Source organism: Perissodus microlepis, chromosome 13 (genome assembly GCF_051167445.1).
Source record: "Perissodus microlepis isolate ML-2025 ecotype Zambia chromosome 13, ASM5116744v1, whole genome shotgun sequence".
Classification (NCBI taxonomy): Eukaryota; Metazoa; Chordata; class Actinopteri; order Cichliformes; family Cichlidae; genus Perissodus; species Perissodus microlepis.
In genome coordinates, this window is record NC_140473.1 from 25,190,980 (window position 1) to 25,208,609 (window position 17,630).

The window sequence follows — 17,630 nt, forward strand, 5'->3', positions numbered from 1 at the left end:
TCTGTCAGTCTGGCTCACTTCACTCTGAGAGACACTTCTCTCCTACAATGTGATATGATACCTGTCACATTCTACTCCACACACACACAGCTGTGGAGATCTACTATGCCAATCCAACCCGCATCTTTTCTCAACGCAGCTGCTATTTAACAAAACAAAATAATTCACTTGCCTGTGAGACAGGTCCCAACATATGGGACTCTTAAAGTCCTTTTAATCTAAACAGTCAGGGCTAGTTTTACACTTTATGGTCAGCAGACATCAACCTGCAGTTGTTAACAAAAGTCTCTTGCTCTGCACTATTCTAGTAGTCACACACTATTGCAGAGCACGTGTCTCACTCTGCACACACCCAAACACACGTTTTAGACGCAAATTTCAACTTTAAAGCCAATTACTAACCCAAAATTGACCCAGACAGTCTTGAGGCACTGCAGCGGGCCCGCCGAACCCAGCTTCGGAATCTAACCAGCGAAGGAACCCGGCCCCACTGTCAGACAGACTGTCAGCTGTACCGAATTGTAACTTTTTTCATACACACACACGGTCAAAGACACTGCAGGAGGGTTACCAATCTCGACTCGGAATCGAACCGGCTCAAGAATCTTTCACGCTTTCACATTCACACACACAATCTACAGGCACTGCAGCGGGCTCACCCACCTCCACACGGAATCTAGCCGGCGGAAACTTGGGCCCGCTCTCGTGCAGGCTGTCAACTGTGACGAGGATCCAACACCTCGATTTAGCTGTTCAGGGTCCTCAACTTCCCAGGTGGCCACCCTAGTTCCCGTCCCACGGGTCTCGCCTCGCGTCCAAAGTGAGTGGAGCGATCACGCCTAAGGATAATTACTCTTACACTTTTCAGTCGCTATCCACAACAGGCAATTAATTTACTTGGCTTATTTACTTATTACACCCCCAATTGAGTTGCTGTAACGCACTGGGACAGATCACACACCACCTCTTTGACTACTGTAGCAAATTGACACTGAGAATTCAGTCAACTTAGCGAACAGACAATTTAGATAAGCTCCAATATGCACGCTTTAACAGGTGGTGCTTACCTTTATTTTAAAATGACCCAGGTCTCTGTTCCCCTTGCTGGTTGAGCCCCCAGACTGCCCAATCTGTCTTCCTTAGCCTCCTAATGGAATCCCGGACGAGCCGCCAATTGTTAAATATCAACACTTCACCGAGTTCTTTTGATTCCTCAGAGACATCCGATGGAAGACAAAACACTGCTCAGTAGACCATTTCACACTTTATTCTCTTACACAATTACTTCTAGAAGGGAGATGCGTCCTGCATGACATGTTGCCGCGGATCTCAAAAAGTTTTATTACAGAAGCTCTCTCATTCAAGTCTAAACAACAGTGTCTCAGTAACTTTCCACTAGAAGATGGTCCCCTGTCATCTACTTTTTCCCAGGCAAACATGAGCGAGAGTCTACAGCATTATACCCCCCAAGGACACGTAGGCTAATGCCTTTATTTTTCAGGGCCGTGTCCACTTAATACTACACGACATGGTTATATGGCATTTTAGTTAATATAAAACATAGAATTTAGACACTTCAAATAATTTAATCTCAACAATGCTTTGATAAACATCTATCTCAGGAACTTTCGCTGGAAGAGGACAGCTGCCCTCTTCAGATATCTCAGATATTCAGGGCTGTGTATGTGTAAATACTTCGGGAAAGTAAACACTTGGAAAGCTCCTGGCTCCAGACAAAATTCCAGGTCGTGTTTTCAAAGCTACGAAGTGCTTCGAGTTCATAGTCAAAGCTCACATTACATCTTTACTCCCTGCTTCACTTGGTCTGCTCCAGTTTGCCTATAGCCTAACAGATCTACAGACAACGTAATAGCAATTGCACTTCACACTGCCCTCTTCCACCTCACACTGCCCTCTTCCACCTGAACCACAAAACACATACGTGCGGATGCTGTTCATTGATTATAGCTCTGCCTTCAACACCATTATACCATCCAGACTTGTCATGAAACTCCGCGACCTGAACATCAGCTCCTCCCTGTGCAGCTGGATACTGAAGCTTCTGACTGACAGACCTCAGGTGGTTCGGATTGGTAGCATCACCTCATCTACACTTACACTTAGCACAGGTGCCCCCCAGGGATGTGTGCTCAGTCCCCTGCTGTACACCCTGTTCACCCACGAGTGTGCAGCAACACACAGCTCCAACACCATCATCAAATTTGCAGATGACACCACCATCATCGACTGCATTTCTGTGCAGACTGTGGAATCAAAATGGGTAGGTTCTGAAATAGGAATAATAGGCGTGGAAGAATATTCATCCGTATACATTCAATCCTCCACATAAGAGTGAGTGGGAGTAGGTTCCATGTGTCCAAGTCCCCCTTAATCTCCTTGAATCACCGATCATAATTGAGAGCAAGTAACTGAATGGTTTTAGGAGTAATAATTACCCCCAAGTATCTGAAACCCTGTTTAGAGTGTCTAGAAGAAACCAGATGATCTAGTTGTGTGGGCCAGTTGCCAATACTTTAGTATTTTAATATGTTTTATTTTATTATTATATTATTGTTATTTTCTTTCTTTAATATAAACGTACACTTTCTGTATGCTCATGTAAAGCTGAGGAACACAAGCCTAAGAATTTCATTACAGGTAAATGTTGCTACACTGTTTATCTGTATTTTAAAAAAATCCCAGCTTTAATCTTTCACAGGAACCAAGTACAATTGTTGTACTTGTATTTGTCTCAAGGTGTGCTGTAAATTTTAGTGTAATAATTATAATCAAATTAACTGATGCTTCTCTCATCATTTTATTTTGTAAAGTCTTATTGGGCAAAGTCAGGCATATGATGAATGTCCTTGTAGAGAAAGAGGTTTAACCCAATCAGAGCATCAAATATGAGTTTCATGTATTGTTTGCATTTGTGTTATTTGTGTTGCACAGAAATTGGCGCTGTACAATGAGTTTACCATCAGTGACACCCTGACCTTCTTTGGGCGAATTCATGGCCTGACATCTAAGGAAATCCAGGAACGCATGAAACATCTGATTGGCTTTCTAGATCTACCTGAGAAGAACAGCCTGGTTCAAAATCTCAGGTAAAAGCCTCATAAAATGCAGCACTTTACAAATAAAATTATTTTAAAATGCAATGACCTAAAACAAATCTTTAGTTTAATTTTGTGAGAACAATAATACTGAAAGCAAGACTCAAGTAAAGAGAGATGTACAGTTACTTTTCTGAATATCAGTTTTCTTAAACACAACCATGAGGTAATCCTGCTGGGTTTTCAGCTAAGTCCCTGTAACAGAACCAAAAACCTTTAAACCTAATTATAGTTGTTTGAGGAACTGGACACCAAACAAGTTACAGCTATGGGTACATTTTAGCTGTTACAAAAGATAGATGCTTCGTCCAAACATTTCTCAAGCATTCTGTGACAGCTTTTATGTGCAACTTTTTGTTACGTAGACAGCAATAATCATCTACTGACCCACTAACTTCATGCCTTGGTACCCTGAACAACTGCTACCTTTTCAGGCACCAAAGTCTGCAGTTCTTTTTTTTTTTAGCATATTGCTAGTGGTGATAGACATTTGGTTAATCCAGTCACTTGTCATCTGTTTTTTGAAAGTCATTTTTGAAAGCATTCAGTTTGTAGCAATTAGCAATGTTTTAATAACTTTGCTAATTAGTCTATAGCTACTACTGATGTGTTGTTTGCAAAGGAAACAGCTCTAAAAGTCAACCTCTATAAGTAAGAGCCAAATCTGCAGCCATTCCTGCTTATCCATGTAGGCAGGGGCGGGACTGTATTTTCATGGGTACACCATGTGGCCAATTGCATGCTAAGACAGACGATAAGAGATCATACCATTTTGTGAAAAAAGAAAGCGGCCAGGTGTTCTGAAAACAGTGAGTGCAGTTGTACAGGCCAGGTACACAGAGCAAGAGACAGATTTAAATGCAAGCAAGTTGGGAAAAAGGGAAGAAACAAGCGAAAACAGAAGAGGAGCACACTCTGGCTACATTTCAAAGATACTGGAAACCGCAGTGCTGAGTGCAGAATTTCTAAAATGAGGAGCTGGCTAAAATGATACCGATTTTGGTTTTCAGCCATTTTCCACTGTGAACACAAAAGATTTCTAAATTTTGTCCAGGCCTTAAACCCCATGTATGTTCTCCCTAGTAGTAGTAAATTAATAAAAATACGGCTTTTATAAAAACAATGAATAAAGAAATGTTTCTGAACACACGAAGCATTCAAAATTTCTAAGTTAGGCTAAAATAGAAGGCTCTGAATGAAGAGAAATTTGGGAGCCTTAAGAGATGGATTTCATAAGGGAACCAAGCAAAAAGAGCCAAATCTTTGAAAAGAGCTAAGTGCTAAGTGTAGTTAGCAGACAGATCCATTTATCTTCTGTGACATCCAATAGTCACCCCATAGCTGTTAGTGATGGGAAATCATAATAAGCTGTTTGGCATTGGCAAAAAAGATTTAGTAAGTTTTTCATGGGCAAAACTCACATACTCAACTCTGCAGCTCAACCAACAAATGCATTTTCCCAAACATACATAAAATGCAATTAATTGAATGCATTCACGATGAAAGGACAACATGGCATCTTCCACAAATCAGTGCCTACTCCTATGTTTTTAATGGCTTAATTTTATGTTTATAAGAATGCATCAGTTTGTTGGAAGACGTAATTACAAAGCAATCAATTTATTTTATTGGTACAGCATCCATATTAAAACGGTCATGATATGAGTGAACAGTTGTTGTTTAAGGTGCAGTTCATGTGGAAGCCACCGGAGGGTGGTGTAGAGATATAATAAAAAAGTGATGGCTAAAACCTAAGACGGTGTCATGTCTGCTCCCTGAAGTAATATCGTAACATGGTGTCAGAAGTGAACTGATAAGGCTATACAAGAGTGTCGCACACATGGAAGGGCTTAAGCCGCCAGCTGGACTTGATTTGCTGCAAGGGAACCTCTCGGAAAATTTGAGACGGTTTCGGCAACGGTTCGAGCTGTATCGCGCGGCTACAGGAGGTGCTAGCAAGCCACCCAAGATACAGTCTTCACTATTTCTTCACGTTGCTGGAGAGGAGAATGATGAAAATAATGGAGAAATTTGAGGAATACTGTAACCCAAAGAAGAACATAACCTATGAAAGGTACAAGTTTTTCACGTGTGTGCAAGGGGATATGCCAATTAGCCAGTACATCACGGAGCTAAAGCTAAGGGCCAAGTCATGTGAATTTGGACAACTGCAAGAATCCCTCATCAGAGATCGCATAGTGTGTGGAATTACATCGGATGCAATGAGAGAAAGGCTGTTAAGAGAAGATGATATTACTCTCGAAAAAGTAGTTCAGCTTTGCATTGCAGCTGAGACCACAAAAGCTCAAATCAAGCAAATGCATGAGGAGGATCACAATGCTCAAGTCTCTGCACATGAAAGTAAAGATGTAGATGCAGTGAGACATAAGCAGACATGCAAAAAAGACAGACAAAGTAAGATGAAACCGAACGACAAAGACCAAGCAAGCACGTTTAATTGCAAACGATGTGGAACTAAGCATGCATCACGCCAATGCCCTGCTTATGGCAAACAGTGCAAGAACTGCGGGAAAATGAATCACTTTGCCAGAACGTGTAGATCGAGAAAAGTGCACACTGTTGCCGATGAAGCCACGGATCAGCAGGCAAGTCTGTTCATTGGGGCTGTAAATGCAAAAACACAGACACGAACAGATGAATGGACTGTAGAAATAAAAGTTGGCCACAAACCTGTGAAATTCAAACTTGATACTGGTGCACAAGCCAATGTGGTTCCATACAGTCTAGTACGAAGAATAGGAAATAAGCAAATGCTTAGACCCACAAATGTCAGGTTGTCAACATACACCAGAGACAAAATAGCAGTTAAAGGAAAGTGCACTTGGGCAGTGAAATACAAAAAGAAAAGTTTTATTTTGGAGTTCATTGTCGTAAAATCAGAAACCAAGCCAATTCTGGGAATTCAAACATGTGAAGAAATGGGACTCATCAAGAGAGTGATGGCACTGAATAAAAGTGAGGAAATGGACATCTTCAAAGAATTTGCTGATGTGTTTGAGGGCATAGGTTGCCTTGAGGGAGAACACACCATTCAAATTAATGATAGTGTGGCACCAAAAGTTAATCCACCGAGAAAAATCCCTGTCACTTTAAGAGAAAAACTCAAAGTAGAATTGGACAGAATTCCAATTAAAAAAATTACAAACATTTTTGTAATTGGAATTCTTATTACAAAAAATTGAAGAGCAAAAATTACAAAAGTTACAAAAATTGAAGAGCCTACCCAGTGGGTGAATCCAATCGTCATTGTGGAAAAGGCTACTGGACGACTGAGAGTCTGCCTAGATCCACGTGATCTCAATATAGCAGTCATGAGAGAGCACTACCAGTTGCCAACAGTTGAAGAGATAACGAGCCGACTGGCAAAGGCCAAATACTTCACTGTGCTGGACGCAAGCTCAGGATTTTGGCAACTTAAATTGGATGAAGCCAGCTCTCGTCTCTGCACATTCAACACACCTTTGGTCGTTAGATTCCTTCGCCTGCCTTTTGGAATTAATTCAGCTCCAGAAGTATTCCACAGGACGGTGAGGCAGCGGTTTGAGGGGATTGATGGCGTCGAGACGTACATAGACGACCTTTTGATCTGGGGAGAGACTAAAGTACAGCATGACGACAGACTGAGGCAAGTGCTTGAGAGAGCAAGAGCAAAAAATTTTAAGCTGAACAAGGACAAATGCAAGGTAGGCCTGGAGGAAATTAAATACCTTGGCCACATCTTCTCGACAGATGGTTTGAAACCAGATCAGAGCAAGATAGAGGCAGTAAAGAAAATGCCTACACCAGAGTGCAAAAAAGATGTGGAGCGATTTCTGGGTATGGTGACATACCTAGCAAAGTTCATTCCAAACATGTCACAACACACAGAGCCATTACGCGGCCTTACCAGAGATGATGCTGCATGGCAGTGGGAAGGTGAGCATCAGCACGCGTTCAACAAATTGAAAACAATTCTTACTGAAGCTCCTGTGCTTAGATACTATGATGTACAGCTTCCAGTAACACTATCTGTCGATGCTTCTAAAAGTGGACTCGATGCTGTCTTACTACAAGAGGGCAAGCTAGGTGCTTATGCATCACGCTCATTAACAGAGACTGAACAGCGTTATGCACAAATAGAAAAGGAGATGTTGGCAATTGTGTTTGGTGCAGAGCGTTTCCATCAGTATGTGTATGGAAGAGAAGTGAACGTGGAGTCAGATCACAAACCACTAGAAGTGATAATGAAAAAGCCGTTGAGCAGTGCTCCAGCAAGAATACAGAGACTCCTAATGAGACTGCAAAAATATCAGGTACAAGTACAGTACAAGCCAGGAAGTGAAATGTACATCGCAGACATATTATCCAGAGCATATTTGCCAGTGACCAGCTCATCTGATAATGAGATAGAAGACCAGGTGCACATAGTAATTTCCAACTTACCTGTGACAAGTGCAAAACTAGAGGAATTCAGACAGGAAACAAGGAATGATATGACACTGACTAAACTTACAGAGACAGTTCTGGATGGATGGCCAGAAGCAAGAAACCAAGCTGCAACAGAAATCCAAGCGTATTGGCATTACAGGGAACAAATTTCAGTAGTGGATGGAGTTCTGTTCAAAGGAGAGCAGCTTATTGTTCCTGTAGCACTGAGAGCAGAAATGCTAAAGCGCATTCATGAGGGTCACTTGGGTATTGAAAGCTGCAGACGCAGAGCGAGAAAAGTACTCCTTTGGCCTGGAATGTCACAGAGTATCACAGAGATGGTGAACTGCTGTGATGTGTGCAGTACTCACCAGAAACGACAGAACAAAGAGCCACTACATCCACATAGTGTTCCAGAAAGACCCTGGCAGAAGATAGGTGTGGACCTATTCACCTTTGACCAGCTGGAATATCTCCTCTTAGTGGATTACTATTCCAAGTTCACTGAGGTTGAGTGGCTGAAGTCGGACACAAGAAGTGCAACAGTTATCACTCATCTTAAGTCACAATTTGCCAGACACGGAATTCCTGAAACGGTGATTTCAGACAATGGACCACAGTTCAGCTCCCGTGAATTCCAAGACTTTGCAAAAGAGTGGGAGTTTTGTCACAACACTACGAGCCCCCACCATGCACAGTCAAACGGAATGGCAGAGAGAGGAGTACAAACAGTGAAACTCTTGTTAAAAAAGGCAAAAGCCGAGGGGAATGACCCGTATCTATCATTAATGAATCTGAGGAGTACACCGTTGGAGGACATTGGCGCGTCACCAGCCCAGCTGCTAATGGGTCGACGCATAAGAACAAGACTTCCAACAACATCGCAAAGATTGAAACCCCACATGGTCACTAGGACAGTGCAGAAGTTGTTAGAAACAAGACAACAGAAACAGAGAATACTTTAACCGAGGAACCAAAGCACTTCAGCAACTGCAGGTTGGTGACACTGTCAGAATGTGGCAACAGGGTGTATGGAATCCAGCTCAGGTGACAGGTTTATCTGAACATCCAAGATCTTATGTTGTTCAGATGCCTGATGGACAGACATATAGAAGGAACAGAAATTTTCTAAGGCAGTCAAGGGACAATCAAAACGTGACACAGCAAAATGAGTGTGATAAAACACAGGGACAAAGTGAGATGGACATGCAAAGTAAAAATGTCACTCCCACAGAGTTTCCAAGTTCCCCACCCAAAACTGCGAGTGGACGTATTGTTTCCAAGCCCAGAAGGCTAATTGAGGAATAAAATGAACATTATGTTTCGAGTATATGCTTTGACTAAAAAAAAAAAAAAAAAAAAAAAAAAAAAACCACATGGGAAGAAAAACAAATATGTTCACTAGAGAGAAATGTGAGTATGCCAAGAAGGATTTTTTTTCCTCCCTTTGTTTTTTTCCAATGGTCATGGGCCTTGAGTGGTGTTGTGAGTTACTTTGTTGTTTGCCCCTGTTGTTGAAAAAAAAAAAGGGGGATGTCATGATATGAGTGAACAGTTGTTGTTTAAGATGCAGTTCATGTGGAAGCCACCGGAGGGTGGTGTAGAGATATAATAAAAAAGTGATGGCTAAAACCTAAGACGGTGTCATGTCTGTTCCCTGAAGTAATATCATAACAAAAACTTCAAAAATACTTCTTGTACATTTAACAGTAATTTAATAATAATTTAATTTCTCACTCTGACTATAAGAGATACAATCTCTAAGGCACTGACAGAGATCAATACATGTGACAGATTACTTTTATGGAAGGGCTATAAAGTTATCTTTTACAGAGAGTTTTCTGTTCTCCAAGAGACCCTCACACCAGTTTTCATTAGAAGCTCATTTAGTATTTATTATGTTTGTGGTGTAACTTGTAGCTTGTCATGTTACTGAGCTACAACTTCTGTATAGAAATATTTTATGCTGGTCTATATATTGTTGTGGTAAAGGTTTTGCAACAGGCTGTTGACCATCTAACCTTTGTGTAATCGATCCCTTAATTGATTAACTTAGGGACATGGATATTCTAGGTAATTTCAATGAGGAGAAGAGGAACAAGAAAACTAGAACACCTCCTTATGCTGTCTTATAGAGAACACTCTATGGCATTTATTACAACACAACACATAACAGTCTCATCAGCAACTTCAATAATACACAGAATGTTAACAACACTTATGAGACAAAAACCCAATATAATCCCCCCTTCAATCAGTCAGTTCAGTTTCCATATTAGTATTAGTCCATTTATGTCTCTTGTCACAGTTCTACCTCCACCAATCACTCTGGTTTGGTGAGGAAAGGAAAAAAGTAAAATATGGTGTTGAAGTAAAAAAATAATAATAAAAGAAATTCAGAGCTCTGAGAAAAAACTTTGTCAATCTACCCGGGTAGTGTGTGTGTGTGTGTGTGTGTGTGTGTGTGTGTGTGGATAAGCCCAGTGCTTATCTGCAAAGATGAGTAAAATCCTCGTTCGCCGTCCTTCTGGGTGGAGCGATACGTCTCTGGAAAAAAACCCACTGGATTCGCCTTCCAATTGCCGATCGAGTATCCAGTAACTGTCTCTCGCACTATGTCCCAACAAAGTAAAAAAACAACTGGAAAAAGGGATGCGTGGTAAGCAAATCCTAATAGTCTGTAACTATAAAAACCTTAACACTTAGAAAAAAGGTTCTTATTCCCTTCGGTACTCCATGCGCTCGGTGCGTTCTTCTTCTAGCTTGCTGGCTATCTGCTCCGCTGCAGCTCTTCTTCTTGCCGCATAACGCAGTGCAGGAAAACTATAGCGCCATCACTGCCCTCTGTTGGATAGAATTAGTACTGCATACATTAAACATTAAATCACTGGCTTGAACAGCAGTGGATAACGTTGAGAGGGTTACATTTGCTTGTTATGCTCCAGTGTTGTGTAACAGACAAGCTGCTGAAACTGCCCACTCGAAATATTACTCTTTTATCTTAAATAAAATATTACATCAATCTACTTAGCTGTGGTGTGTTAGAAAAATAGTTTTTACTTTTAGACAATATAAATAAACTCAGGTTAATTTGTGAAAATGTGCCTTCTTCCTTTCTTTTTTTTTTTTTTTAACCCAGTCTTAAATTCATTAGAAGTTACCAGAGCTGTATATTCAGTATAACACATGCAGTTTTAGAACCTTCATTCACTTTAACAAATTCTGAGCCAAAAAATGTGCCTTCTTCCCAACATCCCTGCCTCAGATGCTGTTGTGTATCTCTGTGTTGTCAGGCAGGTTTGTCCTGTAGGTTTTGTCTCTCCCTCTTTGCTCTCACCATCTCCCTGTGGAGTGAGTGACATGCACACAAACAAAGTAAATTACCATTTACGAAACAAGCACCATCATGGGAGAAGATTCACTCTGTTGCCCTTTGATTTTTTTGTGTGTGTTACAGTGGGGGTCAGCAGCGAAGGGTGTCTCTCGGAGCAGCTCTGCTACAAAATCCAGAGTTGCTAATCCTGGATGAACCAACAGTCGGAGTAGACCCTGTGCTCAGATCCAAGTATGTATAACCCGTCTGTTTTGTCCTGTATCATGCAGCACACATGTACAGTTGTTTTCCAGCGGATGTCACCAGCAATTTTCCTGCATAGAGAAATCTTTAAGGAAAATTTTCCCAAAGAAAATTCCTATAGTGTTATATGAATTAGTTACTCTTTGTCCACTTTTGTTAATAATGTTAATATGCTCCTAAAAATCCTAAGCATTTTTTTCTCTGCTCTTTCTATGTAAGTGCTTCTAACTAACATTCACAGACATTTGGGGTAAGGATATTTGGCATGCAGACTGGAACACACTGGGATTGAACCACCAACCTTCCAATTAGTAGGTGATCTCCTCTACCACCTGAGATTTCCTGAGCTCCCAGCGCAGTCAGGAGTCTAGAACAGCTGACCTTATCCCTTAGCTGACAAAGGAGGCTGGGCAGGCTTGGCAGAGCCCCCAGCTGATGCAGGACTCGCTGAATGTTCGGGTGGTTCTAGCTGTGGTTGCGCTGGGTGCTCAGCTGCCTCCACTGGCAGCTGAGACGGATGACGAAGCCCAGCTAGAAACACTACCCACTCCACCTTGAGGAACTGGTACAGGTGTGGATTTTGACTGCATCTCAGGTGGCCTCACCCTGGGAACCGGAATGCGGCAGACCAGATGCCAGCCGCTCCCACCCAAGGAGTAGGTACGGGTGCCAGAATAGGCTGGGTCACAGCTGCCCTCACCCTGGGAGCCAAAGACTGGCACAGGTGGTGACTGGGCTCCCCCTGTCCCCACCTGAGGAACAGGTGTAGGTGCAGGAACCAGCGGGGCCTCAGCCAGCCTGGGAACAGAGACAGGGACCAGCTGAGCCCCAACCACCTTCACCCAAGGTACTGGTATGGGTTTAGGGGTAGGCTGGAACTTAACTGCCCTGGAAGCATTTTTATTAACAGGATCAAGTAACCCCTTATTCTCTACCATTTAAAAAACATTATATGCAGAATTGTAACTGGCTGCCCCAGGAAAACGGTCTTCATGGTGAACCAACTGGTAAACACAAGGAGCAGATTCAAGCTATGGGGCTAACCCAGTCTCAAGACAAGGACAAACAAACCCAGTCTTAAATTCATTAGAAGTTACAAGAGCTGTATATTCAGTGTAACACATACAGTTTTAGAACCTTCATTCACTTTAACAAATTCTGAGCCAAGCATCGCAGCCTGAAAAGTCTCTGTATTCACAGTAGGTAGAGTTTTGGGAAGTCTGGTGTTGGCTGATGCTGGTTGGGCAATTGTCTCTGGCTGGAACATGGAATCTCAACAGCAGGACACCGTCAGGTAACATGATACACAGCAGCTAATGCCTCTGATATGCCTGGGCATGGAGCCTTCAACATGCCGATGAGCGGTACGGCTTCATCGAGGCGGGATTGAGGGGCACTGTCAAGACGGAGAGTTTGGGCGTCATCGAGGCGGAGGTTCCGCCCAGTGCAGTCTTTCTCCGCCAGCATGTGTCCCTCTTTTTGCTCGTACACGTAAAATGGGGCTAGCCATCTTCCCACTACCACCAAAGAGGAAACATGGCTGGCAACAATCTAACAGTTGAGACAGGAGGAAGCAAAACTGAACATGACGCACACAGGACAAGAGGCTTTCAGAATAAAACAGGAAAAACACTAAGACAGACTGACTAAAATACAGGGAACAGAGGGAGAAGACAGAGAGGGCGAGAGAGCAAGGGACAACCGAGGGCTGAAAGAGGGTGAGAGAAACCAGACAGACACACATGACTGGGGAAACATGCAACTATACCTGGAGACCATACAGACTTTACAGGGAAACGCTGAGGGAAGGACAGAGAGGCAAGACCTAGACAAACAGGACACAAAAGGAAACAGACTAAATGAATGAATGAATGAAGTACCTAAGAACTAGAAACACAAACTATGAGGCACCAGAAAACTAAACTATAACAAACCAAGACTAAGAAACAGATCACCACAACAATAAACAATGTACAAAATTTCGATAAACCAAAACACTGGGTCAGCGACCCAGGTACCCTAACAATGACCTCCTTGACTCGCCACTCAAAGCAGTGTTCCTCCCTGTCCAGGTTATGTACATCCTCATCATTGAAAGAGTAGTCACTGGCCAGTAGGTTTATGATTTATTGATCTCCATACCTTGGATGATTGAGCATTCATTAAGACATTGCTCTCTAAACTTTGACTCACATATAAAATCTGTCTCACGTTCCTGTCCTGTTTCTTTAAGGAACATTTTTGAATTGCAAGCTATAGTCTCCTCTTTAGAACTGTAGAAATTCGTTCATGTCTTTTTATCAGCTTGGGCAAAACATTATCATGCCTCTAAGCAATAGAGAATGATGCAGCCAGACTCTTAATACACTCTAGAAATCGAGATCACATTAGCCTTACTTTATTCTCTTTACATTGGCTCCCAGTTGATTTTAGAATTTATTTTAGTCCCTTGAAAAACTATTCATACACCTTGAACCCAACGAAGAACAGGCAAAAGTTTCAGTCTCTAGATGTGCAAAGCTGGTAGAGACATGCCGCCAAAGACTTGCAGCTGTAATTGCAGCGAAAGGTGGCTCTACAAAGTATTGACGCAGGGGGACTGAATACAAATGCAAGCCACATGCCATAGATTTCTATTTGCTTAAAATTTTGAAAACCATATATAATTTTCATACCACTTCACAATTATGTGCTACTTTGTGTTGTCTATCACAGAAAATCTCAATAAAATTTTTTTTGTGGTTGGAAGGTGAAGGGGTAGGAATACTTTTTCAAGGCACTGTATACAGTGTTGGGGAGTAACGGAATACATGTACTGGCGTTACGTATTTAAAATACAAAATATGAGTAACTGTATTCCGTTACAGTTACTGTTTAGAAAGATGGTATTCAGAATACAGTTATTTTGTTGAAATAAATGGATTACATGGTGGTCATATTCCTGTTTCATATGTTAGGCTATGCCCTCTCTATTTTTGGTAATTCCACGCCGGTGGAAACCCAAACAAAACACGCATTAAGATGCTCTAGTGCCTGGGTCTCAATCTCATGATCCATGTCACCTCTAATGACGTGAAGAAATATTTTTAAAAATTATTATTCAAAAAAATGATTTAATATGAAGGCACTAGGCAGAGTGTTACAGGCATAGCCCTAAAAAATGTAGCCTCATGGGCAGTGTAGTCAGTGGTGCAGGTAGAATGTACTGCCGACTGCACCCAAAAAGAGTGCTTGACGAGCCCAGTTGTGAGTAAGCAGTTAAGACTCGACTGTACACTGTGTTCGTGTTTTCCTCCAAAACAATAAGTTCCGTTGGAGCAGCCTTTCAACGCCTCTTTCTGTCTCTCGCTAGCAAAGTTGACCCAGACAACAAAGTAAAACTACAAAATATCTCTAAAAATTAACACTACCAAAAAATTACATTTCCACTAAGACTTCTGCTGCATTAAACATTCTCTGTCTTAAGAATGTAAGATGGCTTGTTTAATATTAATGCATTTTTACAAAGATTTGAAAAGTCTACTCTGATGCAAAGATGAGCACACACCCCGTTAGTGTGTTACTCCATTGTCAATGTGTAGTCACAAAGCCTCTCAAGATCAGACAGCTGGCAGTGAAGGTGTTGCTGGCGAAGCTGTAATCTGCGATTTTTAAGCAAACTCCATTACTGAGTGGGGCAAGTATTTCAAGGATTTCTTTTGTCTTCTTTCTAGGATCTGGCATCACTTGGTAGAGATTGTGAAGACTGGAAAAGTCTCTGTTATCATCACCACACACTACATAGAAGAGGCCAGGCAAGCCAATGTGGTCAGTTATGAACTCGTGTGAATAAACATAAGCATTTTACATAAATTAAGTATAAATGCACACATGCATGTTTTTAAACAGAAAGTCAGTGAAAGAAATAACCACATGCACACTTGCTAACTCTTATTTAAGTTATGATAGAAAAGCAATGAAAGTATTGAAATTTACTCAATTATCATATTAGATTAACTTTACTTTTTAATAGCTTTGAGAAGAGGGATACAGTCTATCATACTCAAAGGAAAAAAGAAATACAGTTTCTTGCATCTTTATTTTTCCATTTCCAAAATCACTCAAAATAAATAAATAATCATTCGAGTGCCAAAATATGGCTCCACTTATAAGGGTTCCCAACAAAAACAGTTTACTTATGACACTTAAATTAAAAATTGTATACTTTATACAACTGCTACACTTACGTGCAGCAGATCCTTAAAAGTTATAGTAACCTGGAAGTTTCATGAATTTTAGAAGCATGCCAGAGATGACTCTCTGTGATCCGAGCCATTTAAGGCTGGTCCGTGAAACAGGACACATTTGGGTCACCTTTATAGTTATGCTTTGTTTAACTGAAATACAGTCACGATCCCTTTCTGTTAGTTTTTAGTTTTTTTTCTTCCTGTGTCTTCGGTGTTTTCTTGTCTTTTGTTTGTCTCCTTTTTTTAGTTTTACTCTTAATGTTTTGGTGATAGTTGTGTTTTTTGGTTGCTTCTTGTTTTTGAGGGTTATTTTTCTGTATTTAATTGTGGTTTTACTCCCTATATTAGTTTTTTCCCTACTCTGTTAATGTTTTTCCACCACCTTTCACAAGTGGTTGTATCTTTCACTTTGTCTTAGTCAGTTTTTTTTTTTTTTCAAGCTCATCATGCACCTTTTGTTGATTCCTGTTTTGATACTTTTTAAATCTTTTGTAATTTTTGGATTTTCTTGAATCAGCTGAGTAAAGGTGAGACCAGAAACAAACCAAAACAAAAAATCCTGGAGTCCAGGAAAACAGAGTTCACAAAGTCAAAATCCCAGCAGCAGAAGTCCAGAACAAAACAGATGAGCTGGGTCAACCAAAAATCCATAGAGACAAAGTCCAAAGGCAGTTCAGGAGGCCAACCCGGAGGCCGAAGGCACAACAGTCCATCACAGGGTAAACTCAGGGGGCTGACTACATGGAAGGCAGTGGCGGTGTGGATAAAATGAATCCAGAGGCCGACCGCGCAGAAGGCAGTGGCGGTGACGCAATTCAGGAGGCTACCAACGACGGCGATGATGTCCAGCCAGTGGCCCAGAGAGTGGCTGGTGATGTTGAGGTTCTAAACGTGGACGTGCCGTCCGAACAGGACGAGGACCGGACGGCGGCGTGGCAGCCGCAGGACCAGATGAGGCAGGACCAGACGATGGTGACGCTGCAGGCGACGGCGTGAGAGCCGCAGATGGTGCCGCTGCAGGTGGCAGTGTTGAATCTGCAGGTGGTGGCTGAACGGACTCACCAGAGCCGTCTGTGGACACAGGGTGCTGGAGTAATTCTTCGGAACCTCCAACAGGAACTGAAGATGGCTGAATGGGCCCCTTGGACCCTCCAGCGGAGACAGATGCAGAGGCAAAAGGCTAAAGCGGTTGTCCAGAACCGGAATAGGATAAATAGTAGAATAAGAAGAAGTTTGCTGTTTTGTAGATGGCTTATAAATCCATTGTATCCATTTCATTATATGTAGTCCCAAGGAAGTTGCGTCTATGGGATCCCTGATAAAACCTGTAGTTGCTCGAGAAATGATACACTTTGGATTTCTTTTTCTTTTTTTTTTCTTTCTTTTTTTTCTGCCTGTCTCGTTTGGTTCTTTTGCCATCATATTGTCTGAAGGCCAAGAAAGACGCCCAACGGATTTACTATACCAAGTGGACCATCCCGGCCTTGCCATATTGGTCCATTTGATTGACCTTTGTTTTTATTGTTTATTTTTATTTTATTTTCAGTTGTTACATACGGGACAGACATGACTGGGGGAAAGGAAACGGAGAAAGAAAGAGAGGGACGGAAAGAAAAACAGCGGGGAAGAGGAACGGTGATAAAGGGCACAAAACAAAAACAACAACAAAAAAAAGGGTGGGGGGCAAAAAATACATATATATCAATCACCTGGATCACCTGTTGAGAAAAAAGAAAAGAGAAAACAAGCAAAAAAGAGAGCAATATAATAAAAAACATCATCGCGATAATCTATGTGTACATAACAGTAAATACTAAATACTGATAAGATTGACAGCGCACAGTGTGCTTTGAGGTAGCAGCCAAAAGAGGTGTAGTTTGTGTCTGTGAGCACCCATGTGTACACCTGTGAGCATGAGCGCGCTTGAATTCAAAACGTTCCTTCATGTAAAGATCTGCATAGAGGGTGTGGGGAGCCATAGCCCCGTCCCCCAGGGCATGAAGCAGGTATGGAGGAGATCCAGGCTCTAGACTTCCAGAGACCCCTAGAGCGCAAGAGTCCAAGGAAAACCAACCACGGGGCAACTGTGCCACTCTCTCGGAAAGAGCTGAGGAGAGCCCCAGATGAGGGGTCACCCAGCAGCCGCGCAGCAGAAGCCAGAGGGGCTTGTAGTGATGTGCCCGTGAGCTCCGCCGGCAGCCAGCTTTGCCAGAGTGAACCGAGCCCCAGGTCCTTGGCCGAGGGCACCCCACCCCCCGAAGGGACCCGACCGAGCCACAGGTG

The 17,630-nt window shown here is 42.1% G+C and overlaps 1 protein-coding gene across 1 annotated transcript in view; it reads left to right on the top strand.

Annotated features, from left to right (window-relative positions):
• The window catches only part of LOC146375226 (ABC transporter G family member 23-like), a 126,853-nt gene that overhangs the window by 52,540 nt on the left and 56,683 nt on the right, over positions 1-17,630 (top strand). Inside the window, exons 6-8 of the mRNA XM_084949656.1 lie at positions 2,953-3,107; positions 11,002-11,109; positions 14,835-14,928. Of these exons, the coding sequence (XP_084805782.1) occupies positions 2,953-3,107; positions 11,002-11,109; positions 14,835-14,928 (357 nt within the window). The remainder of the gene's footprint in view (positions 1-2,952; positions 3,108-11,001; positions 11,110-14,834; positions 14,929-17,630) is intronic.